The sequence below is a fragment of the Mobula hypostoma genome, chromosome 5, assembly GCF_963921235.1.
Source record: "Mobula hypostoma chromosome 5, sMobHyp1.1, whole genome shotgun sequence".
NCBI classification, from domain to species: domain Eukaryota; kingdom Metazoa; phylum Chordata; class Chondrichthyes; order Myliobatiformes; family Myliobatidae; genus Mobula; species Mobula hypostoma.
Genome location: NC_086101.1, coordinates 31,018,862 through 31,036,515, shown reverse-complemented (window position 1 = coordinate 31,036,515; position 17,654 = coordinate 31,018,862). Strand labels below are relative to the sequence as shown.

The 17,654-nt window shown below is 45.8% G+C and overlaps 1 protein-coding gene across 3 annotated transcripts in view; it reads left to right on the top strand.

Annotated features, from left to right (window-relative positions):
• rxrba (retinoid x receptor, beta a) overlaps positions 1-17,654 on the top strand; it is a 68,979-nt gene that overhangs the window by 39,435 nt on the left and 11,890 nt on the right. For 2 of the 3 annotated variants that reach the window (XM_063048287.1, XM_063048285.1), the window contains exons 4-7: positions 836-1,015; positions 4,848-5,011; positions 8,272-8,349; positions 17,180-17,309. In XM_063048287.1, the coding sequence (XP_062904357.1) occupies positions 836-1,015; positions 4,848-5,011; positions 8,272-8,349; positions 17,180-17,309 (552 nt within the window). The remainder of the gene's footprint in view (positions 1-835; positions 1,016-4,847; positions 5,012-8,271; positions 8,350-17,179; positions 17,310-17,654) is intronic. The other variant, XM_063048286.1, reaches the window with a different exon arrangement.

Sequence of the window (17,654 nt, the reverse complement as noted above, 5' to 3'; positions counted from 1 at the left end):
TTATAGTGGCAATTGAACCGGAATCTTCTGATTGCAGTCTTTCTTCCCTCAGGTTGGGTGAGACTAGAACCACAGGCCATAGGTTTAAACTGAAAGGTAAAATATTGAAGAGGGAATCTGAGGGGGAACTTCTTCACTCAGAGGGTGAGACCAGTGTAGAATAAGCAGGTCGATGGGACTAGGTATAAGACCAGGCTGGCACAGATTAGATGGACTGAAGGACCAACTCCTGTGCTGTAGTGCTCTGATTCTTTGACTTTGTCAGCAATAGTCTCAGCTCTAGGGCGATGAAAAATGGGCAAGAAATGCTGGCCTTGTCAGTGATAGCCAATGATAAACACACGAGATTCTGTAGATGTTGGATATACAGAGTAACACAAAATGCTGGAGGAACTCAGCAGGACCTGCTATAGGGAGAGGTTGTGTAGGCTGGGCTTCCATTGGAGCCTAGGTGACTGAGGTGTGATCTTATCGAGATGTATAAACTCATGGGACATAGGATGCACAGAGAGAGTGAATGTACTCAGAAAATCAAACAGTAGAGGGCATAACATGAGAGGGCAGACATTCAAAAGGGACAAACGTCTTCACACAGTGTGCTGGGTATATGGAAGAAGCTGCCAGAGGATGTGGTAGAGCCAGCTGAAGTTACATTGTCTAAAAGACAGTTAGTCAGGTACCTGGATAGGGAATATTCAGGGGTATACGGGCCAAACTCGGACAAATAGGAATCACATGGGCATCTTGGTCGGTGTGGATGAGTTGGCCAAAGGGCCTGTTTCCCTGCTGTGCACATCTCAAAATCCTTCTGATCTCTGGCTTGTGTCCTGTGCAGGCAAACACTACGGGGTGTACAGCTGCGAGGGCTGCAAGGGCTTCTTCAAGCGCACAGTTCGCAAGGACCTCACGTACACCTGCCGTGACAGCAAGGAGTGCACGGTGGACAAGCGCCAGCGCAACCGGTGCCAGTACTGCCGCTACCAGAAGTGTCTGGCCACGGGCATGAAGCGTGAAGGTAGGTTCTGCTCTGGGTGGCAGTGTTAACATTTTAAACCCCCTGTCCACATCATTGCTCTTCCCCTGGAGGTTTCCCATTCCAATCTGTTCACCACCAGTCCTCTGGTAGGAGATGACACCTGGCGCAGAAAGAGGGATCATTTCATCAAACACCTTTGCTCCATTTGCCGCGATGGTCAGGGTCTCCCGGTGACCAGCCATTTCAAATTTCACTTCCCATTCCCACACTAATATATCTGCCCACATTCTCTTCCACTGCTTTGCTGAGCCCAGACACAGGCTAGAGCAGCAACATGTCATATTTGCTCCAACCTGATGGTGTGAACATCAATTTCTCTGACTTCTGGTAACCACTCTCCTCTGTTTTCCTCTCCTCCCCGCCCCCCGCCCAACACCTTTGTTTTCCCTCAAACCTCTCAGCTCTTCTCTTTCCCCTTTCCTATCCTCATAACTTGCCCTTACCTCCCTCCGATTCCCTCACCTCCTTCCCATTATCTACTGTCCTCTCATCAGATTCCTCCTCCTTCAGTCCTTTACCTCTTCCACCTATCACCTCCTAGCTTCTCGCATCATTGTCTTTCATTCCCCCCTCCCACTCATCTATCTTTCCTCTCACCTGATCTCACCACCTCCCAGATCTTGCTCTCCCCCCGCCCACCACCTTTTTATTCTGGCTTCTGCCTCCTTCTCTTCCTGTCCTGATGAAGGGTCTCAACCTGAAATATCGGCTCTTTATTCCTCTCCATAGATGCTGCCTGACCTGCTGAGTTTTTCCAGCATTTTTGTTTGTTACCACTGATATCTTGGTCAAGGGGTCTTCATGGCAACCTTGACTTCCAGTTGTCTTCACAGTGTGGAGGTTAGATAGGGGACTATCCTTCTTGAGCACAAACTTGCTAATCTATTCCCTATTCCTCACACTATGAACACAGAGTCAGGCCCTTCATCCCACACTGTCTACATCAAACATGCAACCAAATTAAATTTTTCCCATTTGCCTGCATGTGGTCTGTACCCCTCTATTCTCTGCCTTTGATGCATCTATCTGACTGTCTCTTAAACATTGTTACAGTACCTGCTTTCAACTGCTTCCCTTGGCAGCATATTCCAGACAATTAATCACTTTGTGTAAAACAAAAGCTTACTATGTAAATTTCCTTTAAACTTTCCCCTCTCACTTTAAACACATGTCCTCAAGTATTTGGTGTTCCTACCCTGGGGAAGAAGCTCAAACTATCTATCCCTCTCATGATTTGATAAATTTCTATCCGGTTGCCCCTCAGCCTCTAACGTTCTGGAGAAAACAGTCCAAGTTTGTCCAACTTCTCCTTGTGGCTAATATTTTCTAATCCAGTAACAACCCAGTAATCCTTTTCTGTACCCTCTGCAAAGCTTCCACATCCTCTCTGTAATACATCTACCAGAACAGCAGACAATACAATTATTGTGACTTCACCAAAATTTCATACAGCTGCAACATAACTTACTAGCTTTAACACTCAATGCTGTCACTGGTGAAGGTAGGTATGCTGTATACCTACCTTATCCTCTTTCAGGGAGCTACAGACTTGTACCTCAAAATCCCTCTGTACATCAATACTCCTAAAGGTCCTACCACTTACTGTCTGCTCTTCCCTCACCAAAAGCATCTTGTGAAGTTTTGTGGAGATTTGACTTGGGTTCTCTCAGGTACGGTGGGGGTGGAAGATCACATCGAGGCAGAATGTGAATTTGTACTGTGCCTTTCCCAGAACATTTCACTGCCACTGAAGGACTTCATAGTGTTGTAAACTACAGACCGTCCTCCCCAGATTTAACGATGTCTGTTAATTGGAAAATTCACGAATATCATTGATAACCACACGTTACAGTGTTGTAATGGATGGCATCCAAAGCACGTAAGACTGATAAGAAAAAGTAATTACTAAAAGTGGAGAGAAAGCAAGCTAGTTCTGCTGTCATAGGAATATATCAAGTTGTATGTACACCAACACACACAAAAAAATGATGGTGAACGCAGCAGGCCAGGCAGCATCTATTGGAAGAGGTACAGTCGACGTTTCAGGCCGAGACCCTTCGTCAGAATGGTCTCAGCCTGAAACGTCGACTGTACCTCTTCCAATAGATGCTGCCAGGCCTGCTGCGTTCACCAGCATTTTTTGTGTGTTGCTTGAATTTCTAGCATCTGCAGATTTCCTCGTATATGACGCTGTATGTATATTTGACTTCAGTATTGACTTCAATTACTTCAAAATTTGAAATAATATGGGAGTGCATTCATATGTAGAGGTGGCTATAAGTCAGGCGTTTGTAACACAGTGATGGCCTATAATTAAGAGGCACATCAAGCTCCTACTACACCTTTTGTTGTGATTTAGGTTGGAGGGAGAGGGAAGTATTGATAGAAGGTACCTGCCTTTCTGTCAAAATGGGGATTTCAACGACCACGAGGGGAAAACACACTCAGAATGCTAAAGAAAACTCAGCAGATCAGGCAGCGTCTGCGGAGGGAAATGAAAAGTCCAGGGTTTCGGGCCTAGATTTTCCTTCAGTAATTGTTAGGGGTCAACAGGTTTGACATCTCATTTGAAAGTTGTCTCCTCTGACAAAACAGTGCCGTCTCAGCATTCGTGTGGAGTGTTATCCTGGGGTTGTGGGCTGTCATTACAGCAGAGAGACTTGAAGCCTTGCTCTTACAGGAGCCAGAGGCATTTTGACTGATTCTCGGGTAATGGAACCCCTGACAGGACTGGCAAGATCAGCTGCACAGAGGGGCCCCTCACCTCTTCTGGATCATTAATCCATCAATTAGTATAGCACAGATGGAAGCCATTAGGCCCATCGAGTCCATGTTTGCTCCTAGAGGAGCGCACTCATCATACCCAGTTTCCTACTCTCTTCCTTGCAGCCCTACAAATTACAAATTATCTTCCCTTATGTCGAACTAATCCCCTCCTGAAAACTGTGATGAATGGTCTTCACCTCTCTCACTGGCACTGCTGCAGCTCATAATTCCTGCCTGCATGAAGATTTTCCGAAACCATTAGCATGCATCAGGAGTTCTGTTCCAAGGTGATCCTTTAGGAATTCCTGCACTCTGTTCTGTTTCTTATTTCTAATTACAATTTCTGCTTCAAATTAGGATGTCATTTGCGGCTATCATTTTTCAACTGGTCCCATGTAGACATTGAGGCCCCATTAGTTCCGAAGCTCACTGTTCCTGTGTTGGGAGCCAACTTACCCTTGTTTGTTGACTGTCGATATACTGCTTCTCCTCATGTACAGCCCCGGCAGCTGTGCTGGATCCCAATCTCCATCCTAATAGGTTTCCTTCCCTCAATTCAGAGTGGTGAATCTATGGAACTCTTTGCCACAGGCAGCTGTGGAGGCCAGGTCTTGATGTATATTTAAGGCAGAAGTTGATAGACTCTTGATTGTTCTGGGCGTGAAAGTATATGGGGAGAGGGCAGAGAGGAAAATTGGATCAGCCATGATGAAATGGCGGATCAGGCTCGATGGGCCAAATGACCTAATTCTGCTCCAATATTTTATGGTCTTATTCCAACCCAGCCTCTTCCATCTGTCCCTAATTCTTAGCCCCCCCCCCACCCCATTCTGGACTCCCTCCTCCCCTAAACCTTTATCCAACCCTTCGCATCCCCACCTTCTGCTAAGCTGGCCCACCCTTTGCTACTCCTATCTTGACAGCAGCTCCTCACTCCCACACATAGACCACTTGCAACTCCCCACCCCCAAACGTGTACGTGCCCCCCCAACCCACTAGTGGTATTTGTTCCTGCAAGATCCCATGGTTCTGCTCCTTCCCCTAGCCGTCCAGGAGGAGAGGCAGCGGAGCAGGGAGAGAGGTGAGGAGGCGGAATCTACTAGTGGAGCCAATGATGAGATGCCGGTGGAGAAGATCCTAGAAGCGGAGATGGCCGTGGAGCAGAAGCCAGACCTGCAGGCGGACGGATCGGCGAGTGACATGACTTCGGTAAGAATAGTGGGGTGGCAGTGAAGCCTGAAGCTGGATCTCTTGTGTCGGCAGTGTGGCCTGTTGTCCGGGGTCTGGGCAGGTTGTCCTGTCACCTTGCTGTACCATCAGCTGCGTAATTTAAACAAATCATCCCATCTTTTAATGTTTCTGCTGTTCCATCATCCAAGTCTTTGAACCTGGTACTGAAAATTGGTGTTGGTTTTGCTGTAGTGAAAAGCTTGTCTTGCATGCTGTTCATAAGGAACAAGTCTTTACATGGTGTATTGAGGTAAAGCGAAGTAAAACAATAACAGATGCAAAATAAAGTGTAAATCTACCAAGAGGGCAGTGCAGGTAAGCAGTGAAGTGCAAGATCATAACAAGGTAGATGGTGAGGTCAAGAGTCTGATAACAATTGGGTTGAAGCTGACCTTGACTCTGGTGGTACATGCTATTCAGATTTTCTATATCCTCTACATGAGGTAGAGGGGAGAAAAGAGAATAGCCAGGATGAGTGGGGTCTTAGTCGATACTTCTCGCGGCCTCACCAAGGCAACTAGCATAATCAAAGTCCATAGAGGGGAGGCTGGTTTTGTGATGTGCTGAGCTATGGCTATAATCCTGAAATTTCTTGTGGACTTAGGCAGAGCAGTTGCTATACCAAACCATTATGCATCTGGATTGGTAAGCCATACCAAACCATTATCCATCCATATAAAAATTGGTAAGTGTGAACAGGGATATGCCAATATTCTTTAGTCTCCTGAAGGATTGGAGTCACTGGTGAGCTTTCTTGGCCACGGCATCTACATTGTTGCATCATGACAAGCCATTCATCAGGACCTGATGAAGGGCCTCAGCCCCGAAACGTTGACTGTTTTTCCTCTCCGTAGATGCTGTCTGAGCTGCTGAGTTCTTCCAACATTGTGTGTGTGTGTGTGTGTGTGTGTGTGTGTGTGTGTTATCTAGATTTCCAGCAACTGCAGAATCTCTTATTATGATGCAGACAGGAGCATGTAGACCACCCCCTTCCTGAAGACAATGCCCAACTCTTTTGTTTTAAAGACTTTGTGGGGAGGGGGTGCTAAGTTGTGATAGTGTGAGACTTGGAGGATAATATTTGTCTTGGGGGCATTAAGTGAGAATGCCACTAAGGCTCATGTAGGAATAGGGCTGGCAAATTTTCCTGGCTGTTGGATGTTATTCCCATTAATCCACCAGCACAGTTTGAAAATTTTTCAGATATTGCATAATAATGGAATAAATTTTTGAGTTAATGTTTAAAGGGAATCCAGCTGAGTTTAAAGGCATATGGGACTCCAATCAGTTTCAAGGGAGCAAGGAGCAGGAGAAGTAAAGAATGGAGAGGGGTTGGAGTGCATGAAAGGTGGGAATTGGGAAATGAGAAATTTGAGAACAGGGTGGGGGAAATTAGAATTTGGGGAAACCTGGGGAGGAAAGGATTGGAAGGGGAGGGAAGATTAAATCACTGAGGTGTTAACCCATTTGGTCCAACAGCGTATAGAACTGGGAAAGTGTGTGTAGATGGAGAAGCTGCCTGCATTAGACTCATTGAACATGAAGAAAACTATTCAGCATGTCACGAGATCTTGGGGTCCACAATGAATTTCTTGGTCACTTGGACAGAGTGGGATTAAGTGGTGATTGTCAAGTGTTGGACAAGGTTGAAGCCTTTGAGGAAATCAGTGTGAAAGCACATTGGCTGTGAACAGGTACTTTCAGAGGCTTTCATCAAGGTGAGGAAGGGAATGAAGCAAGGCAGTTATAATGGCAGGGAAGACAATGAGGCTGCGAGCATGTATTGATATCACCAAGGAATCTGGCAGGGACACTCATTTTGTACCCTCACTTACTCAGAATGGGTAAAGCAGAGTTCCTTCTCACACACTCACCTTGTTTGCACTTGGACACACTCCATTGCAGACTGTTCTACGCTCCGTGAACATAAGACACCTTGCTCATGCATCCATGCATGCTTCCCCATGTGGGCATGCACTCCCTCTATGTTCACCCTCCCCAGCTGGCAACCACGTGGCCCACCTAAGTGAGCTTTGAACCCAGGACTGTCTGATCCCAGTATCTCCGGGCCACCCTGAAGCCCCCATGCTTCCAACCAGGCCTCATGGTAACATTGCAGTTAGTGTGTCACTCTTCCAGCTTGCGGTGTCAGAGTTCAGAGTTCAATTCTGGTGTAATTTGTAAGGAAGCTGTACTTCCTCCCCATAAAATGCATGGGTTTTCTCCAGGTGCTCCAGTTTTCCGCCCACAATCCGAACACTTACCAGTTAGTAGGTTAATTGGTCATTGTAAATGGTCCCATGATTAAGCTGAGGTTAAATAGGTGGGTTGCTGGGCTGCAAAGGACCTATTCTGTGCTGTGTCTTGATAAATAAATAAGCATAGCTCCTCAGCATCACCTCAATAGCTTGTCTGCTGATGGTCTCCTCAATGCCTTGTTCCACATGTTGCAGTAATGCTCACTCCTCGGAAGTTCAGCTCCTCCCAGGGTCATGATCGCCCAACTTATGGACACCATTTCACTGGAACAAGCTCCCATAAATATTATTAAATTCTGAAAACAAATAGACTTAAAATAACTGGTTTCCATGTAACCTCCCGTTACCTTTGTCTCTGGTGAACACGGGCTGTTTCACTATTGGAGGCTACCTAACAGAGTTGTTCTGGAAATTGACAAGTTATCGCTTCTATTGATATTCATGTATTGATGCTTTATTGAGTGACATAACGTGCATTGGTTCTTCTGGACTATTGAAACCAGCTATTTATTGTGGGACATCATGACTGTACCATTGCAACTGGGCAGGGAAGGACAATAACTTTGTGAAGTGGTGTTCATTACAGTACTAATGAGTTGTGGTTACCAGATGTAGTGATTTTTGTGTCTGGTCAGAATTGTCATGGCTGTCTGTAGAAACAAAACCGTTTTGTAACCCGGGGACAGCTCGGATGTCTTTGGCTGTAAAGTCTCTGGTGTCTGGAAAGGTGCTATATAAATGTACCGTGTTGTTTTTGAAGGGAAGTACTCCAGTTCTGTATCTGCCCCCGCCCCTCCCACTCCTAGCCCAAGCTGTGTGAGGCATCCCTGAGGGGATGGGTTGTATCGATTCAAGGAAACATTCTTCACCCCATATCCTCCTACAGCCCCCACCCCCCACCAGAGTCTGTGCAAAAGCACCTCTTTGTTTAATCTAGTCTCCGTTCTGTTCTGCTCCTAACTTGTGTCTCTCTGCCATCAGATCGATGTGATTTCTCGAGTACTCGCTGAGGCCGAGCCCCAACCAACAGTCATTCGCCGTGTGATAACAGCTACAAAAGTAACTCCCTTTTGTTCATGGGTTTTCTCTCCTACAGTGACTGCGCGGGAGGGTGGTGGCGGGGCAGGGTTAATCCGCTACATTACATTGAGGTTGTTCACCAACCGCCTGCCCTTCCCTGCCCAGCTGCTGACGTGTGGGTGTTGTGAGATGCAGGCAGTGCCCACTGTGAATAGTGAGAGTGCCTGCTGGTGTTCCAGAAATTAGAGCAGCTTATCCATTGTCCTCCTCCCTGTTCCTCTCCTACTCGCTCTTTCCTCCCCATACCCCGAATGCCCCCTCCCTGTTTTCAGTCCTGCACCCTCTATTCACTATCCTCTGCCTCTTGAACCTCCCCTCCTGCCCCTCCTCCTGTTCAGCTTCCTTCCTTCTGAACCTTCTCATCTTTTTGCCACTGAATCTTTGTTGAAAAGAGCACAAAATTAAGAAAGTCCTGCTCTTGCACACAGAGCACACCTGGAGCTGGTGTAAAGTTTTAGACCATAAGCTATAGGAGCAGATTTAGGGCAGACTGCTCTGCCACTGAATCATGGCTGACTTTTTCTTTCTGAACCCGATTCTACTGCCTTCTCGCAGTACCAGTATCCTCCTTACCAATCAAGCACATATCAATCTCCTCTTTAAATACACCCAGTTTTCTTTTTAAGGCGGAATATGTTTGCTTTAGAAGCATTCTGACAAGGTTTGTGGGACATTGGTGGGATGCAGGGACTGTTGGGTAAGGAAAGGTTGGTCAGCAGTGCCTGTATTTGAGCTTAGGAGAATGAAAGTTGGTGTTAAAGAACTCCACAGGGTTACGAGGGGAGATTGAAACAATGGTCACAGAGAGGGCATTACCTTTCATCAAGATGGTGTCAGAGAATTACTACTCAGTTAAAATATTTTCAAATGTACCCCTTTGAATTGCACTCACTGCAATCTACAGAGTCTAATTTCCCTCTAAACCATGTACTTCTAAATCAACTTAATGATCCACAGATTTTGCAATCATCTGAAGGACTCAGTGCACCAAACATGTACAGGTATGGCACCTATTAAGTGGATGAAAGCTCATGGCTGGAAGCGAGGCAGGAAGGGGGAGCTTCAAGCCAGGCTGAAACACAGAAGGATGAGCCTCCTCTACCATACTTCTTGTTAACAAATGTACGGTTGCTGGAGAACAAAATTGAGGACCTAAGGGCAAGTCTGCTGTATTGGAGGGAAATGAGAGATTGTTGTATTCTATGTCTGAGCAAGATGTGGCTTTCTCCCAGCACGTCAGATACAGTGATCAGACCAGAAGGCTTCTCGGTTGACAGAATGGATCGAACTGCTGATGCAGAAAAGGCAAAAGATGAAGGTGTGTGTTTCATAATAAACTCTTGGTGGTGCTGTCATGTGGTGGTTTTGTCAGACTCCTGTTCCCCAACCTTGAACACCTAATGGTCAAGTGTCATCCATTTTATTTACCTGGGGAGTTCTCCTCCATAAGCCTGACCGCAGTTTATATACCACTAGTGATGGACTATAAGCAAGTGCTTGAGATGCTGCCTGATGCCGTCTCCAGACAAGAAAACATCCCGATGCATTTTAAATCTAGTCTGGGACTTCAACCAGCCTTGTTTGAAGAGAACCCTGCCCAACTACCATTAGTAGCACCAGAGGTTCCCACACACCAGATCACTGTTATACTAAGATAAGGAATACCTACCGATCCATGCCCAGACAGTATTTCAGAAAATCTGATTACTTGGCTGACCTTCTCCTACCTACATACAGGCAGAGGCTAAAGAGCAAAGCTCCAGAGATTAGAATCTCTTGTGGTTGTTGGAATCAGAGGAACTGCTACAGGATTGCTTCGAGTTGGTGGACTGGTCCATGTTCAAGGATTCAAGGATTCATCTGTAGATCCGAATGAATTGTTGTCATGAATTTATTAAAACTGTTGTAGACAAGTATATCCCCAAAAAATCTTTGAGTCTTTCCAACCAGAAGCCCTGGATGAACCATGAGATCTGCAGAGGGCCATGTCAGAGGCATTCAAGTCTGGTGACCAAGAAAGTTACAAGAAGCCCAGATGCGACCTCCAGAAAGCCTTTTCATGGGTGAAGTGGCAATTCCAGCCTAAGCTTGAATCAACAATGGATGATAGTTGTGGCAGGGCTTGAATACTATCACCTCTTATAAAATTAAATCAATTGATGTAGACGGCAACAGGGCTTCGCTTCCAGATGAACTCGATGCCTTCTATGCTCGCTTTGGCCATCAAAACATGGAGGAACCATCATGAGCTCCCACAGCCCTGATGATCATATAATTTCAGTCTCTGAGGCTGATGTACGAGCAGCCTTCAGGAAGATGTGCCCATAAATAGCATCTGGCCCAGACAGGGTGCCTAGCCAAGTACTAAAAATTTGTGCTGATCAACTAGCTGGAGAGTTCACTGAGATCTTTAACCTCTTGCTTCAGCAGTCTAGGGTACCAACTGCTTCAAGCAGGCTTCAATTATACTGGTGCCAAAGAAGAAAATGGTAACCTTTTTCAATGACTATTGTCCACTAGCGCATGCATCCACGGTGATGAAGTGTTTTGAGAAGGTACCGATGAAACGTATCTGCTTCTGTCTGAGAAGCGACTTAGATCCACTCAAATTTGCTTACCAGCGCAACAGGTGACAGATCAGTAGCAACAGGTTCACAGCAGATGCCATCCCACTGGGTCGTTACTTAACCCCGGAATATCTAGACAGCAAGGGTGCAAATGTCAGGATGCTCTTTATAGACTACAGCTCAGCATTCAATACATCAGCCCCTCAAAACTAATCAGATACTCTTCCAGACATCAATACTTCCTTGTGCATTTGGATCCTTGATTTCCTCACATGTAGACCCCAGTTTGGACTGGCAACATCTCCTCCATAATATCCATCAATACAAGGCTGTGTGGTTAGTCCCTGCTCTACTCGCTTTACACTTAAGACTGTGTGGCTAAGCAGAGCTCCAATGCCATATTCAAGTTTGCTGATGACGCTGCTGTCGGAGGCTGAATTAAAGGAGGTGATGAATCAAGAGCCTCTGCTCAATGTCAACAAGACCAAGTAGCTGGCATTTGACTTCAGGAGGAAGAAACCAGAGGCCCATGATCTAGTCCTCATTGGAGGATCAGAGGTGGAAAGGGTGACCAACTTTAAATTCCTCAGTGTTATTATTTCGGAAGACTTGTCCTGGGCCCAGCACATAAGTGCAATTACAAAGGATGCCCGGCAGTGCCTCTACTTCCTTGGGAGTTAGCGAAGATTCGGCATGGCATCTAAAATGTTGACGAACTTCTATACGTGTGTAGCGGAGAGTATATTGACTGGCTGCATCAGGCTGCAGAGCGAAGAGGAGGAGAAGATCTGGTGGTTTAAAAGGCATAATGAGTCGTAGACTGGGGAAGAGAGTAGGAGGCTTGGTAGGAGAATGGCAGTGGTGAGGGGAAGGGACGTTGGATACACAGATGATGGTTGGATTTTGAGGGCAGGGTCTTGCAGTCTCCACAGAAAGTTCCCCTGGAGTCCATTTCCCAACAGCTCAACCACCACCTCTCGGGACAGGGAAGAATAAGTGAAGTATGTATGCTTGAGATTAGGTGAATTGTGTAGGCTTCACTCCTATCACACATACCACCTCCTTCAGTGGGGAGGACCAGATCTGTATACATTATTCTGAGTGTGGTCTCTGAGATACCTTCATTCGTGCATGAGCCCTCATGCAATAAAAGTCCAGTACACCACTTGCTTTCCTGGCTACTTGCTTCATGTTGAGTTGCATACCAGGCCTCTCCACACCATGTGCCTCTCACTCTCTCATTGTCTAAATCTCTGCTTTTGCAACATTATGTTCCATCTGTTCTGTCCATGTCCATTAACAGAACCTGTACATATCTCCCTGAAGTCTTTCTGTATCCTCCTCAGAGCCCATGCTGGTACCCAGCTTTACTTTACCAGCAAACTGAATATCTAACACTTAATTCTCTCATGCAAATCAGCGATCAACCAGGGCCCTAGTATAACTCTTTTAGAACCCAAATCAGCAAACGCATCCATACTCCCTCTTTTGTATCCATTAATCGATCCCCATTCTTTCCTAGTTTATTAGCCCCAATAATATGTATAGGTTTATCTGTACTTCTTTTCTCTTAATCAATCCCCATTATTTCCTAATGTGTTACTCCAATTACATGTGCTTTAATTCTATTTATTAACCAGTTGTGAGTCCCCCTAATCAAAGTGCTCCTCAAAATCTGCATGTATTACATGCAAGTTCTATATTTTGCAAGTCACACCCTTATAAAGTTGTTAACATAACTGTTGAACATCTTTTTCCTTCCATAAATCTAAATTTGGCTAATTCTATAGTTTTTCCAGGTGCTTTGTAATCCATTTCGGGTTAGTGAGAGTGAGCCAATCTCCCCAATATTGACTCTGTGGTAACTTGGTCTCTGTGTAGATGAATGATCCACTGCTTGAGTTAGAGCTGTGGCTGTGGTCTGATTACCAGGTTGACGACGCAACTCCAAAAGATGCTGTTGGAGCAGCAAGCCACTTTCACATACTGACTGCAACCAGTCATGATCAATTCCTCACTGATTTCCTTCAGATAAAAGGGGCTAGGTGGCTGTCAACTGAAACTTGTGGCTAACCATTCAAAACCTGATGTGAATCAGTACATTAAGTTTCACAAAATGTGGCTTGTTTCTGTCATGCATTGATATTTGTGATTCCGTGTGGTTGGTGATCAGTCTCTCAAATCGTGACAGGAGCCATGCTCCATTTTTTAATGAAGAGAGGGTGGGGTCACAGCAACACAGCCTCTTTCCGGTGGAGAGGAGTGGACTCTCAGTTGCAAGCAAGGTACTGGAGGCTGTTGTTAGAAACAATGATATATTAAGTGTTGAATAAACACATTTTGTAGTGTGGTCCTGTTTGTGTGTATTGGAGGACCCCAGCGTCTGTGGGGAGGAAGGGAACTATTGATGTTTCCGGTCAAATCTCCATCCTGGAATGGAGTGGGGAGATGCTCAGTATGAAACAGAGAAGGGGAGGGGTGAGAATGAGTCGAAGGTGCTCGGTGGATTGAGTAGGGGTGAAAGATGATGAGCAGGTAGAGGAGTGTGGGGGAGGGTTGAAGTTGGGAGACGGTGAGAGGTGAATGCTAGATGGAGGCAGCAAGAATGAGAGAGAAATGAGAGCTAGATGGAGCACGGTATGGGGAGAGGAGGCGTGGATCTGTGCTGTAGCTAGTTGACAAATATCAGTATTTGCAGTGGTTGCGTTCCACTTATAATATCATGACCTCTTGCTTTAGCTTTCATCTAGTCAGCAGGAGTAATATCCATTTTTTTCCCTTTTTTTAAAAATATAAAATATCACATACTGACATTTATGGTAGTACCCAGCCAGTGTATCTGGTCCACGTGCACCTTCTCCTTCTTCCCATACCTCCTGTAACCCTGGTACTTTAATGCATTCCTGCCTCTCCATGTACCAGTGACACTCCCCATTAAACCATTTCTCCTGCTGATGGTGTGTGATAGTGAGTTCAATATTCCAGCCACTTTGGGTTACTTCTGAACTCAGTCTTCGATTTATTAGTGTTCGTGGTCTGGGTGTCCACTCCTGCTGGGGGTGGCCAACATTGCTTTAAGGCAGGGGTCCCCAACCTTTTGCGCGCCACGGACCTGTTTGATATTGACAATATTCTTGTGGACCTCGCGTGTGTTCAAGTTCAACAGTGGGCGTGACAGGGAATGAGGAAAGGTGCAGCTGACTCATACCGGTTCATATCGCCAAATCATATTGCTTCCTGGCAGCCCAGTAGCACATGCTTGGGGACCACTGCTTTAAGGGATGGTCTTCCTAACACCTGTTGTAATAATTGGCAACTGGCTGATGAAGGGTGTGTGGAATAGCCTCGTTTGGCTTGATGTGATGTTTATTTTACCTCATCAGTTCCTGCTGGGAGAATTGCTCCGAGTGAGTTTATTTTGGAGGTTAGTGATGAATGGGCAGTGCTTGTTACTTCTTGCAAAGTTCTGGCCCTTGCATTTGCTGATGACTCTGAGATAAACTCCTTTAGTCTCATTTCACTTCAGGCCAGCCAGGAGCTTAGATTCATAAAATTATACATCACAGGAATCAGCCTTTCAGCCCATTGTGTCCATTTCCATTAATATGCATACCTGAGCTAATCCATCTGCCTGCATTTGGACCATTTCTCTCTAAATCTTTCCAATCCATGTACCCACGCAGATGTCTTTTTAAACGTTGTAACTGTACCCTTATCTACTACTTCCACTGGCAGCTCATTCCACTGCTGGAGTCTGACTGTGTTCCAGATGGTTGAATGGATGCCCAGGGTGTGAGCTGAAGGCTGAAATCTGCAGAAGTACTGTTTAATTTGTTCATCCAGTGCCTTCCATTACAGTGCAGTGGTGGTTTGGTGCTCTGTCTGACTGGCATTGCTCACCAGAGGCAGTCCTCTCTCCGAGCACGCTTGGGTTAGTATTTGTGCCAAACTTCACCAGTCCCAGTGTTAGAGAGAAGAGTAGACAGCTGTTATCCTTTTATCCTAGTCAAAATGCCTAATACTAGAGTGCACGCACTTTTAGGTGAGGGGCAGATATGCCGGGCAAGTTGTTCCACCAGATTGGTGGGTACCTGGAATACATCGCCAAGGGTGGTGGTGGAGGCAACTATGGTGGATGTATTTAAGAGGCTATTGGAAAATAATGGGAATGGAGAGACATAGACTTTGTGTAGCAGAGAGGATTAGTTTAATTCGGTGTTGCTGTACTGTTCTGTGTTCCAGGTATCTGGGTTTAGCATTCCTGAAGCATCGAAGACTTCTCCCAAGGTTTCTAAATGATCTGGGAAGGTTGCGGAGATAGTGGTGCCCTGAGTTGTGCCAAGCTTGGATACCTGGTGTGAGTGTGCCACTGTTCCCTAGAGTCTGATGGGATTCTCCCTCTTGGTTACTCATCTTTGTAAAGATTTTTCCAGGAAATAATCTTACACAGAGTGGGATATGCATGGAACACACTGCCAAGGATGTGGTAGAGGCTGATGTAGAAGGACATTTAAGAGACTCTTAGATGGGAACATGAATGAAAGGAGGGTTAAGTGGAAGAGAAAAGATTAAATTGATCTTGGAGTAGGTTAAAATGTCGACACAACATCATGGGTTGAAGGGTCTGTACTGTGCTGTCCTATGTTCTTGATTGTAGCCACGATGGGCAGAGACAGTAAGGATGAGGGAAAATGTTATTGATTAGTTGGACCAGGTGGAGTTACTGAATGGATTTCTCCTCCAATGCTTCAGTATCGGTGAAAGTGCAGCTCTGGGCAGCGGTGCGCTTTGCCTTTGGTTCCATTATAAGCTAGTATATGACAAAAAGGCTACCAGGTTGCTACTGGAAAGGAACCGTTGCACCCCTGTTTCTAATGTGTCCGTGTTCTGAATCATCACCTGAACTGACACCTGCTTGTCACAGAAGCAGAGTTAAAGTTTCGGGTCGGTGAGTCAATATGTTACTCTTGAGTCGGAATTACAAATGGGCAGACTGGGTGAAGATGGCAAGCTTTGCTTCCTCATTGCCATTTGGTCCCAGATGAAGGATCTCAACCGAAAACCTCGACTGTCCAGTTCCCCTAGATGCTGCCTGACCTGCTGAGGTCCTTCAGTGTTTTGTGTGTTGCTTTAGAAACCACTTGCATTTTATAACAAACTGGTAGTTTCTTCTCACTAACAGTGATAATATTTTTTTTTCACAATTACAGGTCATTAATGTAGTTGCATTTATGTTCCCCAGACAGGTCAGTGGGTTTGAACTCATACTTTCGAATTTACAGTGGAGTTACCTTACCACAGGGCAACTTGGTTACAGTGAGCCACTGTAGCTGGTGACACTCTTGCCTTGAAGTCAAACATTTGAGTTGAAGCTATGGACATTACAGACCTGAGAAAAAGATGGGAAGTGATCAAGGAGATGATGTCTTTATTCTGCTAGGTGTGAGCTGAGGTTCAGCAGGTGGAGCTCTTCCCCTTCAGTCAACAGGTCATGGTTTCAAAACCAGGGTGTGATCTCTGGTTCCAGTTTGACTTTCCTTGAAGACCCACATTCAATGATTCAGGAACAGCGTCTTCCTCTCTGCCATCAAATTTCTGAACAGTCCATGAGCCCGCGAGCATTACCTCACTATTCCTCTTTCGCACTTTATTTGTAACTTCTTTTTATGTCTTGCACTGTACCACTACAACCAAACAAATTTCACAAGATAGGCACATGACATCCTGCAGATGCTGGAAATCTTGAGCAAAGCACAGAAAATGCTGGAGGAACTCAGCACATGAAACGCAGCTATTGAGGGAAAGGAAGGATCTCAGCTTGAAACCTGGACTGTTTACTTTTCTCCATAGATGCTGCCTGACCTGAGTTCTTCCAGCATATTGTGTGAATTTTATGATGCATGTCAGTGATGATAAACCTGAATCTGATTCTGATACTCTTGTTGCCCGTGGGAGCAGATTAGATGTTGGAACTGCCATCCTTTGGAGGTAGAGTTATGTTAGCCCTCCTGGCTGACACTGCAGTATAGCATAGACCATCTCCTGTAGCTGGGATAAAGCCAACCTTACTATTGCTGTCCGTGGTCTTGATGCTGTTTGTGGGTGTTTGCTCTCTGCAAGCAGGTTGCGGAGTGCGTTGTTGATCTGTAACCTGTTTCAGGACGTCCTGAGGTGAGATTATACTCTCTGTGAGTGCTCTGAGACACTCTGTAACCCCAAATAACTTGCTGCTTCATCCACAGCCCAACGACCCTGTGACAAACATCTGCCAGGCTGCAGACAAGCAGCTCTTTACGCTGGTGGAATGGGCAAAACGCATCCCCCATTTCTCTGACCTCCCGCTGGACGATCAGGTCATTCTCCTGAGAGCAGGTGAGGCACCTTGTCCTGAGGTGGGCTGGGCCGGGGGCAGTTGGTTATGCTGAGATGGGGAGGACACAATTATTTCTGCCTGACTTTTTGAGTGACACTGAAATTGATGGTCTGGTGGACAGTGAAGGTGAAGATTACATAAGGATCTTGATCAGCTGGGCCGGTGGGCCGAGGAATAGCAGATGTACTAGGAAAGTTGACGAGGGTAAAGTGGTGGTTGTTGTCTATATGGACTTCAGTAAGGCCTTTGACAGGGTCCCACATGGAAAGTTGGTTAGGAAGGTTCAATCGTTAGGTATTAATATTGAAGTAGGAAAATGGATTCAGCAGTGGCTGGATGGGAGG